Source organism: Callionymus lyra, chromosome 1, assembly GCF_982586985.1.
Source record: "Callionymus lyra chromosome 1, fCalLyr1.hap1.1, whole genome shotgun sequence".
Classification (NCBI taxonomy): Eukaryota; Metazoa; Chordata; class Actinopteri; order Syngnathiformes; family Callionymidae; genus Callionymus; species Callionymus lyra.
The window spans coordinates 49,956,538-49,972,767 of record NC_141818.1 but is presented as its reverse complement, the minus strand read 5'-3'; the positions used below and the strand labels follow the sequence as shown (position 1 = coordinate 49,972,767).

General features: G+C 39.5%; 1 protein-coding gene across 2 annotated transcripts; it reads right to left on the bottom strand.

The window, feature by feature from the left end:
• Nucleotides 1-1,496: 1,496 nt before the first annotated feature.
• Nucleotides 1,497-14,819, bottom strand: LOC148090032 (protein mono-ADP-ribosyltransferase PARP14-like). Of its 2 annotated transcripts, XM_087811396.1 has the most exons (22): nt 14,587-14,819; nt 13,455-13,537; nt 12,418-12,445; nt 11,798-11,959; nt 11,607-11,732; nt 11,361-11,462; nt 8,575-10,744; nt 8,220-8,402; nt 7,754-7,832; nt 7,396-7,632; nt 6,929-7,150; nt 6,743-6,857; nt 6,525-6,674; nt 6,057-6,119; nt 5,174-5,359; nt 4,048-4,263; nt 3,829-3,959; nt 3,317-3,552; nt 2,973-3,244; nt 2,687-2,826; nt 2,441-2,615; nt 1,497-2,359 (listed from the first exon to the last, which is right to left on the bottom strand). In XM_087811396.1, exons 1-22 carry the CDS (start codon nt 14,765-14,767, stop codon nt 2,079-2,081), a joined length of 5,538 nt encoding a protein of 1,845 aa, XP_087667522.1. In that variant the 5' UTR covers nt 14,768-14,819; the 3' UTR covers nt 1,497-2,078. The 2 variants fall into 2 exon arrangements, with proteins under 2 accessions (XP_087667522.1, XP_087667530.1); XM_087811404.1 differs by lacking the exons at nt 1,497-2,359; nt 2,441-2,615 and having other exon boundaries at nt 3,167-3,244.
• Nucleotides 14,820-16,230: the final 1,411 nt, after the last annotated feature.

Sequence of the window (16,230 nt, the reverse complement as noted above, 5' to 3'; positions counted from 1 at the left end):
GCTCAATCTCAGATGTGACGCAGCATCAACGAGTCTCACTCTTTCATCTTCTAACATGACGTGTAAAGTTCTCTCGATCGCGGAAAGTTCGGTAGAAAAACTAAAATAGTTGAATTTCTTGAGTTTTTTCATCGTCCATCAAAGATGAAATTCACTGGCTCAAGATGAAAAGCGTCTAGTCCACTGTGTGGTCGTCGTGTTGGTTGGGAAACAGCGCCGTCTGCTGTCATGGAGTAGACATAGCAGATGTGTTTTGAGAATATAGAATCACTTTTATTAACTTTGTATAAATACTCAGAATAAAACAACAGCTCGATGCATCCTCCCAGTCCAGTTCTCGTCTTATACATCAATATGCAGGCGAGGAATACAAATTATTTACACTTATGAATACACGTATTTATTGGTTACTACAAATTAACTAAAAATAAATGAATAGATTTTTAAAATCCTGAATTGCGAAAATAAAAAATCATATTTCCTTTTCTCAACCAGGGCAATTAAAAAAATCACGAGGTCAACTTTCCTACGAAACGAACTCTTCTTTTTTTGTTTGATGGCGGTTGAAAAATAACCTTTCGGTGCATTACCGCCGTCTACTGGTATGGAGTGGATGCGCTCACTCTCAGATGTGACGCAGCATCAACGAGTCTCACTCTTTCATCTTCTAACATGACGTGTAAAGTTCTCTCGATCGCGGAAAGTTCGGTAGAAAAACTAAAATGGTTGAATTTCTTGAGTTCGCTCATCGTTCATCAAAGATGAAATTCACTGGCTCAAGATGAAAAGCGTCTAGTCCACTGTGTTGTCGTCGTGTTGGTTGGGAAACAGCGCCGTCTGCTGTCATGGAGTAGACATAGTAGATGTGTTTGGAGAATAAAGAATCTCTTTTATTAACTTTGTATAAATACTCAGAATAAAACAACAGCTCGAAGCATCCTCCCAGTCCAGTTCTCGTCTTATACATCAATATGCAGGCGAGTAATTCAAATTATTTAAACTTATTTATTGGTTACTACAAATTAATTAAAAATAAATGAATATATTTTTTAATCCTGAACGTAGAAAAAAAACCTTCATATTTCCTTTTCTCAACCAGGACAATTAAAAGAAAATCCTCTAACATGACGTATAAAGTTCTTTCCATTGCAAAACGTTCGATCTTTCCTATTTTCGTCTTCTACATCAATATGCAGGCGAGTGATTCAAATCCTTCACACACGAATACATGGATTTGCTAGTGACAAATATATAAAACATATTTTCATTCTGAATAAAGACACCAAACCTAATATTTCATTCTTCCAACCAGGACAATGTTATAAATTAGAAGGTAAACTTGTCTCATCTTTTCTTTTTCTCGTTTTAAGGAAGTTTGAAAAATAACATTTTGGCGTATTACCGCCGCCTACTGGTATAACGTGTGGATCCCGGATATAGTTTTCTTTCACTAAAGCAAAAAATAATAGATAAAATAATAATCGTAAAAGCACAAACAATTTTATATTCTCTTTATTGTTTTTTGTTATTCTGGTATATTACTAATATACTAATATAATAATAACATTTCTCTACAAAGCAAAAGATGTAAAAGAATCGATGCTCAGTCACTGATCGTAGGTTCGATTATGTTGCATCATGATTATGGTCTCACTCACTCTATAATCTCTTAAATTCCAGGTTCTAAGAATGGTACGAAAGCCTGTAATCGAGCATCGCTTTTGGTTAATCCTCAACGTGCTCCTTCGTCTCAGAGAACTCTCCAGTCAGCTGGGTGTCGCCTCCTTGCGGTTACAGGGCTTCACACCGATCATGGAACCTGGATTATATTAGAAAATCATGGGGTTCTACTACAATGGGCTAGGCCTTCTAGCCAAGCTGGCTATTAACACCAAGGTGAGGACATCGGTCTGGATGTATCACACCCAGTGGGAACCTCTGGCTGTAGGCCGGGCCTTTAAGAGTGTCAAGCACCCACTGAATGTACCCCTGAGGGCTGGTGGGCTGTAAGTAATACCTCATGATTTGTCACTTTGAGTATTAGAAAGTAAAGAAAATTGAACCAGGCTCTTCCCAAGTCACATGAAAGTCAGCAGGTATTCAGGATACGCCTGGATGTCATTGAAGACGACGTGAATGGTTGGGTTGGTCTCATCATCTACCACGCTGTCATACAGATCAGCAGCATGACTCGTGTTCTTGGAGGGTGGAGTGATCATCCCCTCCAGCCCTTCGACAAAGTCACCCACCAGAACTCTGGCCACGTACATGCATCTCATGTTGTTGCTGTCTGGTTTGGCGTACCTGTACGAGTACATAGGGTTCACCGCAAAGTAGCAACCATTTCCATACTTTGCTCCTGTACAAGAAGAAGATACATTTAAAGTGACGACATAGCAGTGATGACTAGGGATGGAACAACTATGGTGACAAACCATACCTTGCATCCCGGCGTAGCTGCGGTTGAAGCCTTGTTTGTTGATGAGGTCGATGGGGTCTGACTTGGTCCCGTGGTATAGAATCATCTCGTTTTTCTTGTTTTTGTTCTTCTTTTCCATCTCCTTCTTCAACAGTTGGTAATTCATCCACAAAGTTGTGTTCTGCACACGTTCGATCTGTGGAGAACCCACAAGTAAATCTTTGAACCAACCAAATCATTTACGGAGCATCTTTACAATGAATATACCTTGTTGATTGTCCCGGTAAATCCTTCTGACTTAAGTTTCTCAACCAGATCCATGTACTCTTGGTCATTAGGCGTCAGAAGAAACCGTTTTACCAGACCATCCTTCATGTCCCCCCAATTACTGGGAAGGTCAGGGTCAGCTACGGAACAAGCAAGAATGTCATGTAAGCAGATGGTGCATTCACTGAACACTGCCACCATGACTCTGTTCAACAGTCAGAGCTGACGTGAGCGACTAATGAGCCCATGACTACACTTCAAAGTATCAGTGACATGATAAACTTACCTTTCAAGTCTCTTCTGAAAAGCTTAAACAGGTTTTGATCCTTGATGGAAATCGCATTCTTCTTGACTGGGTCAGCTATATACTCCTTGTTGTTAATCATGATTTGAATTGTCTTCTGACTCTTCAAAGCTCCTTCTAGCTTGAGGTTGGTAAACATGTCGAAGGTGGCCATGTTGCCCGTGCTCTGCTCATACCTCCATTCAACAAGGTCTGCCGTCAGCTTGGCTTCTCTCCTCAGATTATCCTCCCTCTCCACCTTCAGTAAGAGCTCCCTGTTTGCATATAATAGTTCAACATACTGACTCAGCAGACTTCTGAGATCCAGGTTTAAGAAACATGCTGACCTTATGATCGATTCTGCGCTGGAAACATCTCTTGTCAGACCCTCAAGGTGGATGTGGGGTTCCTGCTCCTCGGTTCCCTTGTCCAGATGGATGTGGATGGTCATTTCACTCTGGAGGCCTTTGAGCTGCATGATCTCTTCCTCTCCCAGCTGACTGATATAACGGTTGCTGATGCGCTTTGATGTCTGTTCCCTCACAATCATATCTTCAATCTTTTTCTTCACCAAAGTTAATGTCTGTAGCAGCAAAAAGAGACAAAATAATCGTAATATTAAAGGAAGTACTAATTTTGTTATGTGGAGTTACGTTTGCTGAAAATGTCGTCCTCTAGTGGCAATGATAGAGCATAAAATGATGCAACTTCCATAATAAAAAGTATTTTATTGCTGATAATGTTTCCTGCCCTGCCACCCAAGTAACTGGGATACTCTCAGGTCCTCCAGAAACTAACGTGTTTTGCTTTTTTGGTTAATGTTTGGAAACATAATAGAATATGTTTTCACCCTTGTTACCTTTGTGTCGTCAGTACACAGTTGAAACACAGCAGGGTCAAACTCCTCTCTTTCCACAACCAAAGGACTGGGGGTGGATTTGTCTTTGGCATGCTTGGTGAGAAAAGGTGGTATCAGATGGCTGATGGTATCTGAAACATTAGGATATACGTAAGTAGTACCAGATGAAAAAAACAACACTGTCACAATGAGAAACTCAATCTTCAAAGATTCATTTACCTTTAACGACATCCAAACCCTTCGAGAAAAAGCTCTTCGCTCCCACTGGTTCGCCTTCCTTCTTTTTCAAACTCTTCAGAAACTCAGCTGACATCTCAGCCTGGAAGACCAGGACCTTCACTTGGTGAACGTGGGTCGGCACTTTCTTCCTCACGAAGTCCACCACTGCATCGGTCATGGCTTCTGCCACTGCAGATGGATTCACTCCTGCTTGACCTTCACAAGAAAAGAGTCATTTAAAGTTTGACAGCTGTTTGTTATCAGATAGGGAGCAAAGCTTCAGAGAGTATGTTGTTTACTCCGCTCTGTTACTTTTGCAGAAGACAATGGTTTCATGTGGTTTCATTTTCTCAGCGAGCTCTCCCTCCTGCCCTACATTCTCCCCACTGCACTTGTCCTGTCTTATCTATCAGAGACTTACTCGACATTTCTTCCTAAATCTAAATCCACTATGGCCCTGGTCAGCTGCTCTCTCAATGCAATGGATAACATTTTTTCAACCAAAAGAGCTGGCAATGGGGAGCCCACATGTCCTGCGGAAACGCACACGTCGGTTCCTTCCTTCCTGTGGAGGACGTTGAAGACATCTACCTATTTGGATTTATGACAACTGGATTTCTGCTTAGTGGAGCTGGTGTATATCTGGTGTATCTCAATGCAGTGCAGCGTCGTGTGGATGTGACTCTGACAGAAGTGCTGACGGAACATGGCCGCGTACCACCTACAGGCAGAGACTAGGAAATTGGGAGACACGTGACTCCTACAATTCACCGCCTACCCGTTACCTTCTTCTCCTCCCGCCCCCCTGCTAGCGGGACTTGCTGAGCGCTGACCCCCCATCCTATTGTCTCACATGTGTATCTGTCTGAGTCTGTGCTTCTGTGTTTCAGAGGTGTATCCCTGCACTGCGCCCCCTTTAGGAGCAGAGCAGGGATGCCTGTTTTTTTCCACCTGTCCCTACCTTCCTCATGTGACCAAGTGCAAGTCAAGTTGGCACCGAATATAAATAGATGCCTCGGTTTTTCTACTTCACCACAACATATTCCTGTGTTGTTCTAACATCTCTGGCAAATAAAGCTGATTCTGATGTCTTATACTCTGATGATGATCTTGAACCATGTTTTACCTGTTCCCAGAGCTGGGAAGGAAACAGAGTGGAACTGCTTATTCTCGCAGAGTTCTAGGACCTTGTAAACCTTCTCCTTTATCAGATCCACCTTGTTTGTCCCAGTGACATGAATGATGTGTTTACTGGGCAGAGATCCAGCTGATGTTAAGATCATGTGGTCCCCCTGGTACGATGGAGATGACACTGTGGGTAAAAACAAAGATGCTGTAAACCTAGACTACCAAAACACAGAGTCGATTCACCTGTGCTGTATTGGCATGGCTAGTGGTAGTTATGCAGGCGTCTAAGTACTGAGAACTCCTGACCGTGATAACATGGTTAACTTTCAACTAGTAGTGGTGATTGAGATGTTTGACATGTAAACCAAAGTGTAAATTGTATGTGTATTTATGCTTAATATGTTATTCTATAATGTTGATGTTGCACAGTGTGTCGTAACAAATTCCAATATTATTACTGATAATGGCATTAATAAAGAATTGTTTTGAGTTTTGTTTACAGCGAGAGCTGTCCGTCGCTGCAACCCTTAGGTCTGGACCCCATTAAAGGGAAATTGACTTTGAAGTTTGAGTTTTGTTGACATGCAGCAAAGGACATCGATCTTGTGTCGCGCCGACAGCATCGTCGGTATGTTTAAACTTTATTCATCGTTTGTGTTCATAGTAGATTTCTTCTATAAGGTCCGGAAATGTTCATTTGTGTGAGCGATGCACTAGTATTCGGTTATGTTTGTGGGCGACGTTATGTTTCTTTGTATCCTCTTTAGTTTTACTCTTCTCCATCACAATAAAACCTGTGGAACTACAAACGCTTTAGAGTCGTTGTGTTGAGAGGGGAGTTAAGGTGGCTGTCACCAGAAGGAAGACAGCACAACACCTACCCATTGCTTGACACTCCTGCTCCACAGAGGGTCCAGCTGCTTCCAAGATAGCCTTGGAAACCCCTAGAACAAAAATCTAAGTGAAATGTTTTGAATGACTAAAAACAATATAACAGGTCTAAGTGTGTAAAAAAGGTTTCAAAAGATGGTTTCATGAATTGTGAAAGTACAATTTCATTCATTTTTATCTTTAATATACTTGTATGGCCAGGAACGTGTGGGGTCTTTCCAGACTAAGTGGGAAAAGGCCTGGAAAGTTCAATCCTTCACAAAGCGTTCAAACACAACCACACTCTAAGGCACCTTAACATTCTTAGAAAAACACACATTTAGTTTACATAAAGTGTTCATGTCCCATTGGATAGACTTTTGGATTCTTTTTTTCAAACATTTTATAAACATAATTTATTAGACAGTCAATATCAAATAAGTGAAGCGTTTTGGTTCATAAAAAGAAGAAACACTCACCTGACTTGAGGTCAAATGTGGGATTAGAGACATTCACGATGACATCACTAGCTTCTTTGGTGATGTCACCAGATAAAACTTCAAGACTCAGAGGACCCATCTGTATCTGGTATACACCTAGGGAGGGATATGAAACCTGCCCAAAGGTATCTGCCACAAATAAACACACACATTACTGTGTTTGCTGATGTTCAAATTAAAGTTTTAGCTTCTCCTACCAGTGGGCTGCTGTGTTTGACTTGCTGATGGATCAACTGACGGTCCCTTCGATTCTGGTTCTTCTTCTTCAGCACAAAGTTGTTTTGCCTGGCCTTCAAACCCTGACCTGAAACACTGATTCCATACATGTGATAGTGAATAGGTTGTCAGGCTGATTCCTATCACTGGAACCAGCATTTAACTACCTTGACAGTTTCCTGGTCGCTTGGATGAACTACAATCAACACGTCTCTTAGGTGGTGATATTTTCTTGTTCTGGTAAAATCCTGGATCTGCTGTTGAAGGATTCTAGATACCACTTTACGGGGGTATTTTAAGTTCCCCGTACCAATCGCTGGGAAAGCTATTGATGGCATTTCATGCTGATCCGCCTCTTCCAAACAACTCCGGATGATGGATTTTAAGTCCTAAAAAGGGAGAAATGTGCGAAAAAGCATAGCATTATAAACAAACTAATGAGGAAACATTTTTTGTTGTACACACATAAACATAACAGATAATATAAGTTGCTGATTTAGACGAAGGTCTTATTTAGCTACTTAAGAAGACCCACATTCCTTCTGCCTTACTCGTTCAACTTTGATGAGTATTGTTTTCTGCCAATGATAAACAATACATTTTGCTCTGGCAGTGTGACGAATTCATCTCTCACCTTCTCTGCATTTCGATCCTTTGTATTCCAGTGAGGGCAAATGGCGTGAAAGACTTTCTGACTCTTCAGGTTGAATCCGTCTGTGATGATCACATCTCCGAACTGTGTTGAGGTGTTGCCAGCTGTAATTGAGATGTTCTGCTGCAAGTTTGGTCCTGCAGCTTTCAAAATGGCTGTGGACACAGCTCCTTGGCTGAGGTTCAGACCAATGTCAATAGTGTTCACAATGACTGCGGTCTGGTGAGAAAATACCAAAAGAATTCTTAAATCTTGGATTTGTAAAGTCTCAAACCTGAAGGATTACTTCTATAAATACAGTGTCAATGTCGTGGATGTGTACGATTTCATTCATACTTACTGTCTGGTCAGCAATGTTTCCCTCATGCAGAATGATATTCAAATCCCCAGCATTGGTGGGCTTTTTTCTTTGCCTCCAGCTGGAAATAAAAGACAACAACAACATATGTAATATACTATATACCTATGTTTTGTCTTCAATGTTGAGCCATTATTTATTTTGTTTTAAATAAGCTATAACAAGAGACATTCTTTTGAGGAATGAGTGCAACTAGACGTATAAAAAATAGACTAAATTATGTGTTTTTCTCTTTTTTAGGAAAAAAGTATTTATAGTAAAAAAGAATGAACCGTGGCCATGATTTATATATATATTTTTTACAATGTCATGTCCATAGTTTAAAGCCTGTTGGGGTGTCTAATAATATATGATGTGACAACTATGAAACAATAAAATATGGTTCCCCGGTCTTTTAATGAATTCAAGAAGATTCTTGAATATTTCTCCTGACCAAGGAAATTCCTACCTTCCGTGCTCGGATATCTGACCCAACTTGGAGTTACCAGTGGATCCTGGGTTTGTATTTGTGCATCCCTGTCCTGCTCCTTTTGCGTTGAGATGTTCACTAACTGGTTGTTTTGGTCGTGCACCTCTTTCATTCTGTGTTGCCTGGCTCCTGTGCCCAGAACCACCTCCATTCTCCGTATTTCTACATTGAAGGTATTTAAAAAAAGAATTCAATAAGTTGCAAAATAGCAACAATAGTCAAACTTATCAATAAGACTGATTAGTATCAACAGTTTTGTGTTAGCATTTCAGAATTGTATTTAATGCACAATTAGTTAACAAAAATATAGCTAATTCTTTCTCAAACACAGTACCTTTTGCTGACAGCACCTCTTCTTTCCTCCAGGGGAAGCGTCATCGTAGGGTTCAAGTCCCTAAATTCATTGTTTACAGCCTCTGCCAGAGCTTTGACAGTGTTCTCAGTGTTGTCCACCAGGTGTATCTCCTTTAAAGATACTTTCTCTCCAACTCGGTCACAGTATTCCCTCACAACCTTTGCTATGGTCTGTGCACACAAATCCACAGGAAAACCAAACAAACCAGAGCTGATGGCTGGCAATGCAACGGTTTTGCAGTCATTCTTCTCTGCTTGCTTCAGACTCTCTTTAACAACACGCTCAAGAGTGAGCACAGATGTCTTCCTGTCTGCCTGATAGAACCGAGGACCGACTGCATGCACCACATATTTGCAAGGCAAGTTGCATGGATCGGTTGTGATGGCATCTCCTGGTTGCAGGTTACCATTTTTGGAAATGAAATCGTTGCTAATGTCCTGCATCTTTGGTCCTGCAGCTTTGAGAATGGCGAGGGCCAGACCTCCAATGTGCTGTAAATGCTCATTCGCTGCATTGACAATCACGTCAACATTTAAGCTGAAGATGTCAGCTTTGTCCACAGAAACAAGCACACCATTGCTGGTCTTCACTTTACAGAAACAAACATTTTCTTCCTTAGTGATCACAATGAACTCTTCCTCCTCTTGATTATCTGGCTGAAGGACAACTGCACACTTGTACTCTGAACACAATGAAGGGAGAAAAGTATTTGCGTATTGCTGGCAGTACTTCTTAGCTCCTGGCTTGTCCAGCACCAGCGTGTCACAAAGAAGACCCTCAGCAATCCCTTCAAGTTTAGATTTAACAAAGAGAACATTTAGTCGAAAGCCTTCCAACAAAATCTTTCGCTGCTCTGTCTTGAACTTGATAGCGACTTCAGACTCTCTGCATAAATCCGCCCACTTGTTGAATCTCTGTTTTTCAACAAAGTGAACAACTGCACAAGACATGACACAAAGAGTTTCTTCAACTTTGGAGTAATTCAACAAGAACTCCTGTAGTTGGTCGCTAACTACGTTTACTGGACTCCGAAAACCTGCCACACTGACTTTGTCTTCTGTTTCCTGGGGCAACATGATTCTCACTGTTTGCTTTTTAGAGGAATTGTACGTTTCCAAGATCTTTTGAATGAGGTCCTTCCAGCTTTGGAGTTTGAGGACAGCAGCATCTTCTACATCCAACATACAATGGTACAAATCGGATTTCATCTTTTTTTCTGCATCCTCAATTGACTTTTCACAAGCCCCATGTAAGACAAACTGTTTGTTTTCGACACTTAGGAAGGCGCTGATCTCATGAGATGTGAAAAGGTCCCTAGACAGGTCCATATTATCGATTGTTGAGAGAAACTCAAAAATACATGAGGGAAGGTTGAGAGGCTTCTTGGCAAAATTTGAAATCTTTTCAAAGATCCAAGATAATGTCTCTTGCACTTCGTTATTAAGTCCTGATACTGATAGAAGTTTGTCATCAGAGTAATCCAGTTTCAGCTCAGGGTAAGTGGCCATTGTCTTCGTCTGCAATCCTGTCTCCATCAGAATGTAGTACTTTGCTGGCTGCATATCAATAACCTTTGTGATACCATTTGTCTTCCGTTCAATCCTGCTCATAGCTTTCTTGATGACCTCTTCCACAGCAGCTCTCACTCGTTTCATGGTGTCAGCGTGGCCTGCTACGGTCAAGACTCCTCTGGATGTGTCCATAACTGTGCAACCATTTTCCTTCAAGATTGAGTGAACCTTCTCCTGTGACTCCATCCATGCAGCTTCATTGGCAGTACATTCAAAGGCAGAATATGCAGCCATTTCTTGGTGGAAGGCACTAAGTGTCGTACTCTTCCAGTTTTCCACCTGCTTCGTAGTCAAACCCTTCTGCCTCAGGAAGTTTGGTAAAGGTCTGAGTGTGACATCTGCATGGTGCATGTCCACGCTACAGTAGTATGGGCACATCTGCTTATTAATGTTGTTGACTAGATTATTCTTAACTATGAATTTATGGATGACATGATGTACTTTCTCAGTGAAGGATTCTGGCATTTTCCACGTTGGGCGGTCTTCACCATACAGAGTAATGTCCAGGGACTGGTAGTATGGATAAACCTTTACAGGAATTTTGTTGATAGTATATTCTGGTTTAACGTTCCTCAAAGCTGCAGCGAGAACAAAACAAAAGAGATAGTTATCTTTGTGACTAAGTTTATCGATGTGTAACTGTTTACAGCAGGGGAATCAAAAGAAAGCACTTCAAATGATCAATTACTCCAAAATGATTTAAACCAAAAACTATAAATATTTTTATAAGAATTTGTTGGTGCCATGTGTTGTGATCATTTAATATGATGTGCAATGGTATTCCATCTACCAAGTGCTAACAAAAAGCATTTGGAAACATAGCTCAAGCAGTTGATGTAGATAAAAAAGGAACTTGCATGTGGGTTTGTCATATTTAGAGAACCAAACAATGAAAAGCAAGTACTTGGTAAAGCATAATTTATGTGTTTCTGACGGTAGATGACCTCTGCACTCTGTCGACCTCCCACTTACCTGGCTGTTTTTAAAAAAAATCTTTTTAAAGTATTTGTATTCTTTATTGTTTGAAAGTAATCGATGGAGTGATGATGTCCTGTGGATTTCTACATGAAATGTATGTTGATAACCTGTTTGACTGTTTCTTTCATTGGTAAAGTATGTTGGTTAGCAAATTGTTAAAATTAGTAAAAAAGACAAAACCTATGATGAGATATTCAAAGAGGAGAAACGACAAACCTGTGCTGTCTGAGAAGGTGAGAAGAGCTGCCTGCTCTTCTAGGATCAAGGTAATATCTTGTGGTAAAGCTACATTGGTTTCGAAGAATAGCTCTAAAATCTCTGTAATTAAGAAAATCATTTTTTAGTTGAAGAAATAAAGCTTATTTCTAATACTACAGATTATAAGAAACAACAATGCATATTAATATGCCCTTAAAATTAAAAACATGTAATTATATATTGTCTTTTACATAAAACACAAACCATTGGAAGCAGACGGAGGAAGATTCTCCACTCTGATGCTCTTTGGTGCCTCCAGTGGACAGACAGTGACACCTTTTTTCTTTAGTTTTTCGCTTACTTTACTGTTGCTGATGAACTTCATGGTATCTAAAAACATTTTGGATTAGATAATCATTTTATTCGTTGGTGAGTTTTTTGTTGGTATTTCTCACCAGACACTATGTTGAAAGTCACCACTGCTTTGTTGACTTCAGGGATGATCTCCAGATTAAATTCATCAGACTTCAGGCCAGAGATATTCTCCACCAGCAACGTCAGCAGCTCTCTGCTCATGCTGTCGGAGACATTGTCCAGCACCACGCCAACTGCCTCACCTTTTTAAAAATGTTACAGCATTAATACAGTGGATGACTTATTTGAAACCATTGTTGTACTATGTACTTATTAATGACTGATCTAAACTCTATTAATATTGCATAAAAACTGATCTTCATCTGCTGCAGATGCCTGAGCTTTACTTTCATCCTGCGATGCTGGATTCAACGACGGAATATCCTCTGACCATGTTTCAAATTGAAGGAAAATGAAGGAGCTGGACCAGAAGAGTCTACAATTAAATTTAGGAGGCTAATTTTCCAAACAAAAATATTTAAAGGTCAAATCTAGAATGAAACAGGAACCTGGCTTACAATACTTTTGTCTCTGAAGAATGCAGAATTCACAGTTTGACATCAGTAAAATCATCACATATCTTCTTTGACACATGTCTTGAATGCATGTAGTCATTGATAAAATAAATGCTTTGTGAGTTTAATTGAGTGTTGTTTCTTACCTGTCAAGGTGTTTTGGGCAGTTTGGCACTGTAAAGATGTTTACAAACATTAAACCATCTCCTATAAAATGCTGAACATACATTTTAGGTTTTTGAAACAGTAATTTACTTTGTAGTTAGAAAAATATGAAAACTGTAGATTACTGTAAAGATCAACTGTGTGAAAACCCAACTCTACTGACTCACATGTAGTAAATGTTGAAGTCTTCCTCTCCAAGATACAGTAAGTCCCTCATCATGACCATGTTTTGAATTTACTACTTTATAAAGTTCTCCCCCGTCTGAAATCTGGGCGATAGAGAGGTTACGCGAACGGAGTCCATTATGACGTAATAATGGCTTCACTCCAACTCCAGCCAGCTGTAATCATGCCCCGCTTTGTTTATACAATGGGTCCCTTGGAGGTGGAGACTTCCTGGAATAATGACAAACATTGATGCTTGACCAATCACAGCAGCGTGGGCGTGGTTATGGTAAACACGATGTAATCTCTAGAAAGTGTTTTCAATCGGTGGGGTTTAAGATCATTTTCTAATATAAATATTTTATTGAAAATAGAGTTTTGTACAAACAGACAGACACTGATGAGAACAAGAGTCCAAGATCTATTTAAGACACACTTAAATCGACCCATTAGTTGACTTGACTGAAAAAAAAATACTAGCCTATATCAGAACTAATCAACAATAGTCAAGACAGTTCAAATAATTAATTCATGATGATTTGGTGAGACAAAAGCCTGTTCTTTTGATTTTGTTTTTTGAAATGTAAAGAACTCTCGTCAGTCTGGTTGTCCTCGTACATCGAAGCTATGCTATTATCATCTTAAGTTCTTCTTTTGATCTGGCAGTTTCAACAAATGTATACGTCACTTGAAACGTGAGTTGAGTCATCGTTGTCATCAGTGTAACACAATGAACAGCTTTATTTCCCGAGGAAAACAGTCTCAATATGTATACATAAAATATTTAAAATATACTTTCAATGTTTTTTAGGATTTGCAGAAAAAAAGGGTAAATAATTCATTCTATACTCACAGATGCAGAAGACAGATGCAGCTTAATGGCACGATCGTCTACAGTGATTTCGTGGTTCTTCCTCGCTAGCACTTGAACTCTCACTGAAATACATCAGGCAGTTACAAGGCAAATTATTTTGTTTATTTGTTGATAAAAGGTTTCGGACCAATCAAGGTTATTATCCAACTCTATAACAACATTCACATTTATAACATCCTTAACCCACACTTGAACTTGAGCTCATCATGCTTGCCAGTATTCTGAGTGATGCATTTTCCAAAACCTGGAATGATACGCATACGTTGTGAACTTGTGTATCCTGTTAAAAGAAGCTCCGACCACGCCGACAAAATGATCAAATGCTGAGACCATGGGGGCCGGGATTAATATCCACTAACCCCACACATGTCCCAGTGTGTAATTGACAGGAAGAAACTAGGAGGAAGGAATCGACAAGTAGGAAATACATGAGCAGGTTCAAGATAGGTTGGTAAGAAAGTTGTTGGGAATATACTTTTTAGAAAAGCGGAAATTTGATGGGATATACGCATTTCCTAAGAATTTAATACAAGAGGTAAGTTACAGACGACGAATGAGCGCATTAGAATTGACTTACAATTTTTCTATAATTCTAAAAAGGAAGAGGTTACTTAGTAAATAATCCCAACCCTTAGTCAACATGAGGGTGAGTAGAAAATGAGTGAAGTTTGATTTTGTGTGAATTGTCACTTTAAGGGATCATGCAAAAAATAAAGTCGGGTAGTTGTTATTTTCAGTTTCACTTTGAGAATTTGAGTGGCAGTGCCGTTGGTTTCCTAATTTTACTTCAATGTTGTGTCGTTGACGATCTTAATAAAAGACAGAACACTGAGCTCTTCGATCTGTTTTTAATGTATTGATTTCATTTATATTCATTATCAGATGCTAAGAATTCCCGGGTGTTTAAAACTGTTTATCAAACAGAATTAACATTTTTACCCCATTACCCCATGTTTTTTGAAATGTACCTTTTCAGTCCCGGGTCCACTAGGGGGAGTCAATGACTACTTAAAAGTGAAAACAAAACCTAATCTCGTTCTTTATAAGTTTTCCATGTATTTCTATAGACAGAATGGAGTATATTTTGTGGATTTAGAAAGATTTAACTCACCTTCTTCAGAGCAGAAGATGACTTCAGCCCTCGGCTCTGATTCCTTCACCACAACCCGACACTCGCCTCCATTCGACTTTTTGCGGCTTTGAAAGTAAATCAGAAGTTTGTTTTTCACTGTCTTAGTCTGATCTGAGCTCCACGTCCCATCCACGAGCACGGGGAACCCGCTGTCGGACATCTTTCACCAACGAGGTCGACACTGAGAGTAACTGCGTGTTTCCTGAAGTCAATGATCAAAATCCTTTCACTTTCGTTTCATGTCAGCAGCTTATACAACAGAGAAATGTTTACACAAGCGGGGAATTCCAATGGGTTTCATTTAAGGCCATTTTAAATATTAGCTGACTCTAAAATTAAATATTAACAGTCAAGTGAAGAATATTCCCAGAAATTCCATACTAAAATCATGAGATAAATGTTTTGGATGTTCAAATGTATAGCTCCTGTTCTAAATTATGTTTATTAAAAGCTATAACTTCAGCCACTAATTCAAAAGAAGTCATTTTCTTTCCAACTGCATAACAGTTATAATATCAGTGCAGTATAATATCTTCAATTAAAAGTATTTTTTAATAAATTCAGTTATTAGAAGATTTAAGTGAAGAACATTATGCTATTTTGAGTAAGTTGTCTTCACCTGTAGAGACAAGGAAAGTACTGTGTTCGCAATCAGGCGAATTACATTAAGTCACATGATTTGTTTCTTTTCAGCTAATATTGAAAACTTTTTTTCTTTTATTCTCTGTTATTATATGCCTCTTTGTCTCTTTTATTAATAGGTCAATAAAGTTTGATAAATTCCTATAAAGTGAGATTTTTTTTTTCTTCTTTCTCAGAAACGAAAATAACGAAAAGCTGAGAGACGCAGCTGATAGTATGGTTCTGGTCTGTGACACCAAGATAACCTCATTTTGTCTGAATGGCACTCAGTCGCTGCATTAAAATGAACAAACATTTAGTCTATAACTTTAAAAATGAAAAGATTCCTCATCGCAACCCCTTCGACATGAGGGTGAGTACAAAATAAGAGAAGTTTGAATATTGGGTGAACTAACACATTAGCACCTCCTCGTAAATGGCCAGCAGATCCAACAAGTTGGAAAAGGAGACTGAAGCAAGCACATAGTCACACACGGCTACTTTGCTGCGACCACCAGGTTTATCCCTGCAGCAGAATCATTCATAGGCGGCATCTAAATGCACCTGAAACAACTTCCCATTTCGCTTTGATGGCCGCCCACCTCAGGCCATGATAAAGGGTTCATCATCACAAAAGTTATGAAAATGTTCTAAGGATTAAAAAGACTGTGTCTCAAATCGCATACTAGCGTACTAAAAGTTATTATTTTTAGTGCGTTAGTGCGTCTCAATTCTTAGTATGCGAAATTTAGTGCGCCATGCACACTAAATTGGCGTTCTAACATGCCCACAAAACTGAGCATGGTTCGATGGACACTAACCACCCTAAACAGCCGCCATCTTAGTGACTTTTAAATGGAAGTTACGTCATATATAAATGCATCTATATGCATATACTTACAGGTGCATTTTCAGCAGCAGTAGAAGGATAAATACGGTTTCGGTGCTGATACCAGCTTAAATATCTCGCGAATATTTCGATTCTCATATTTTTTCTTTATT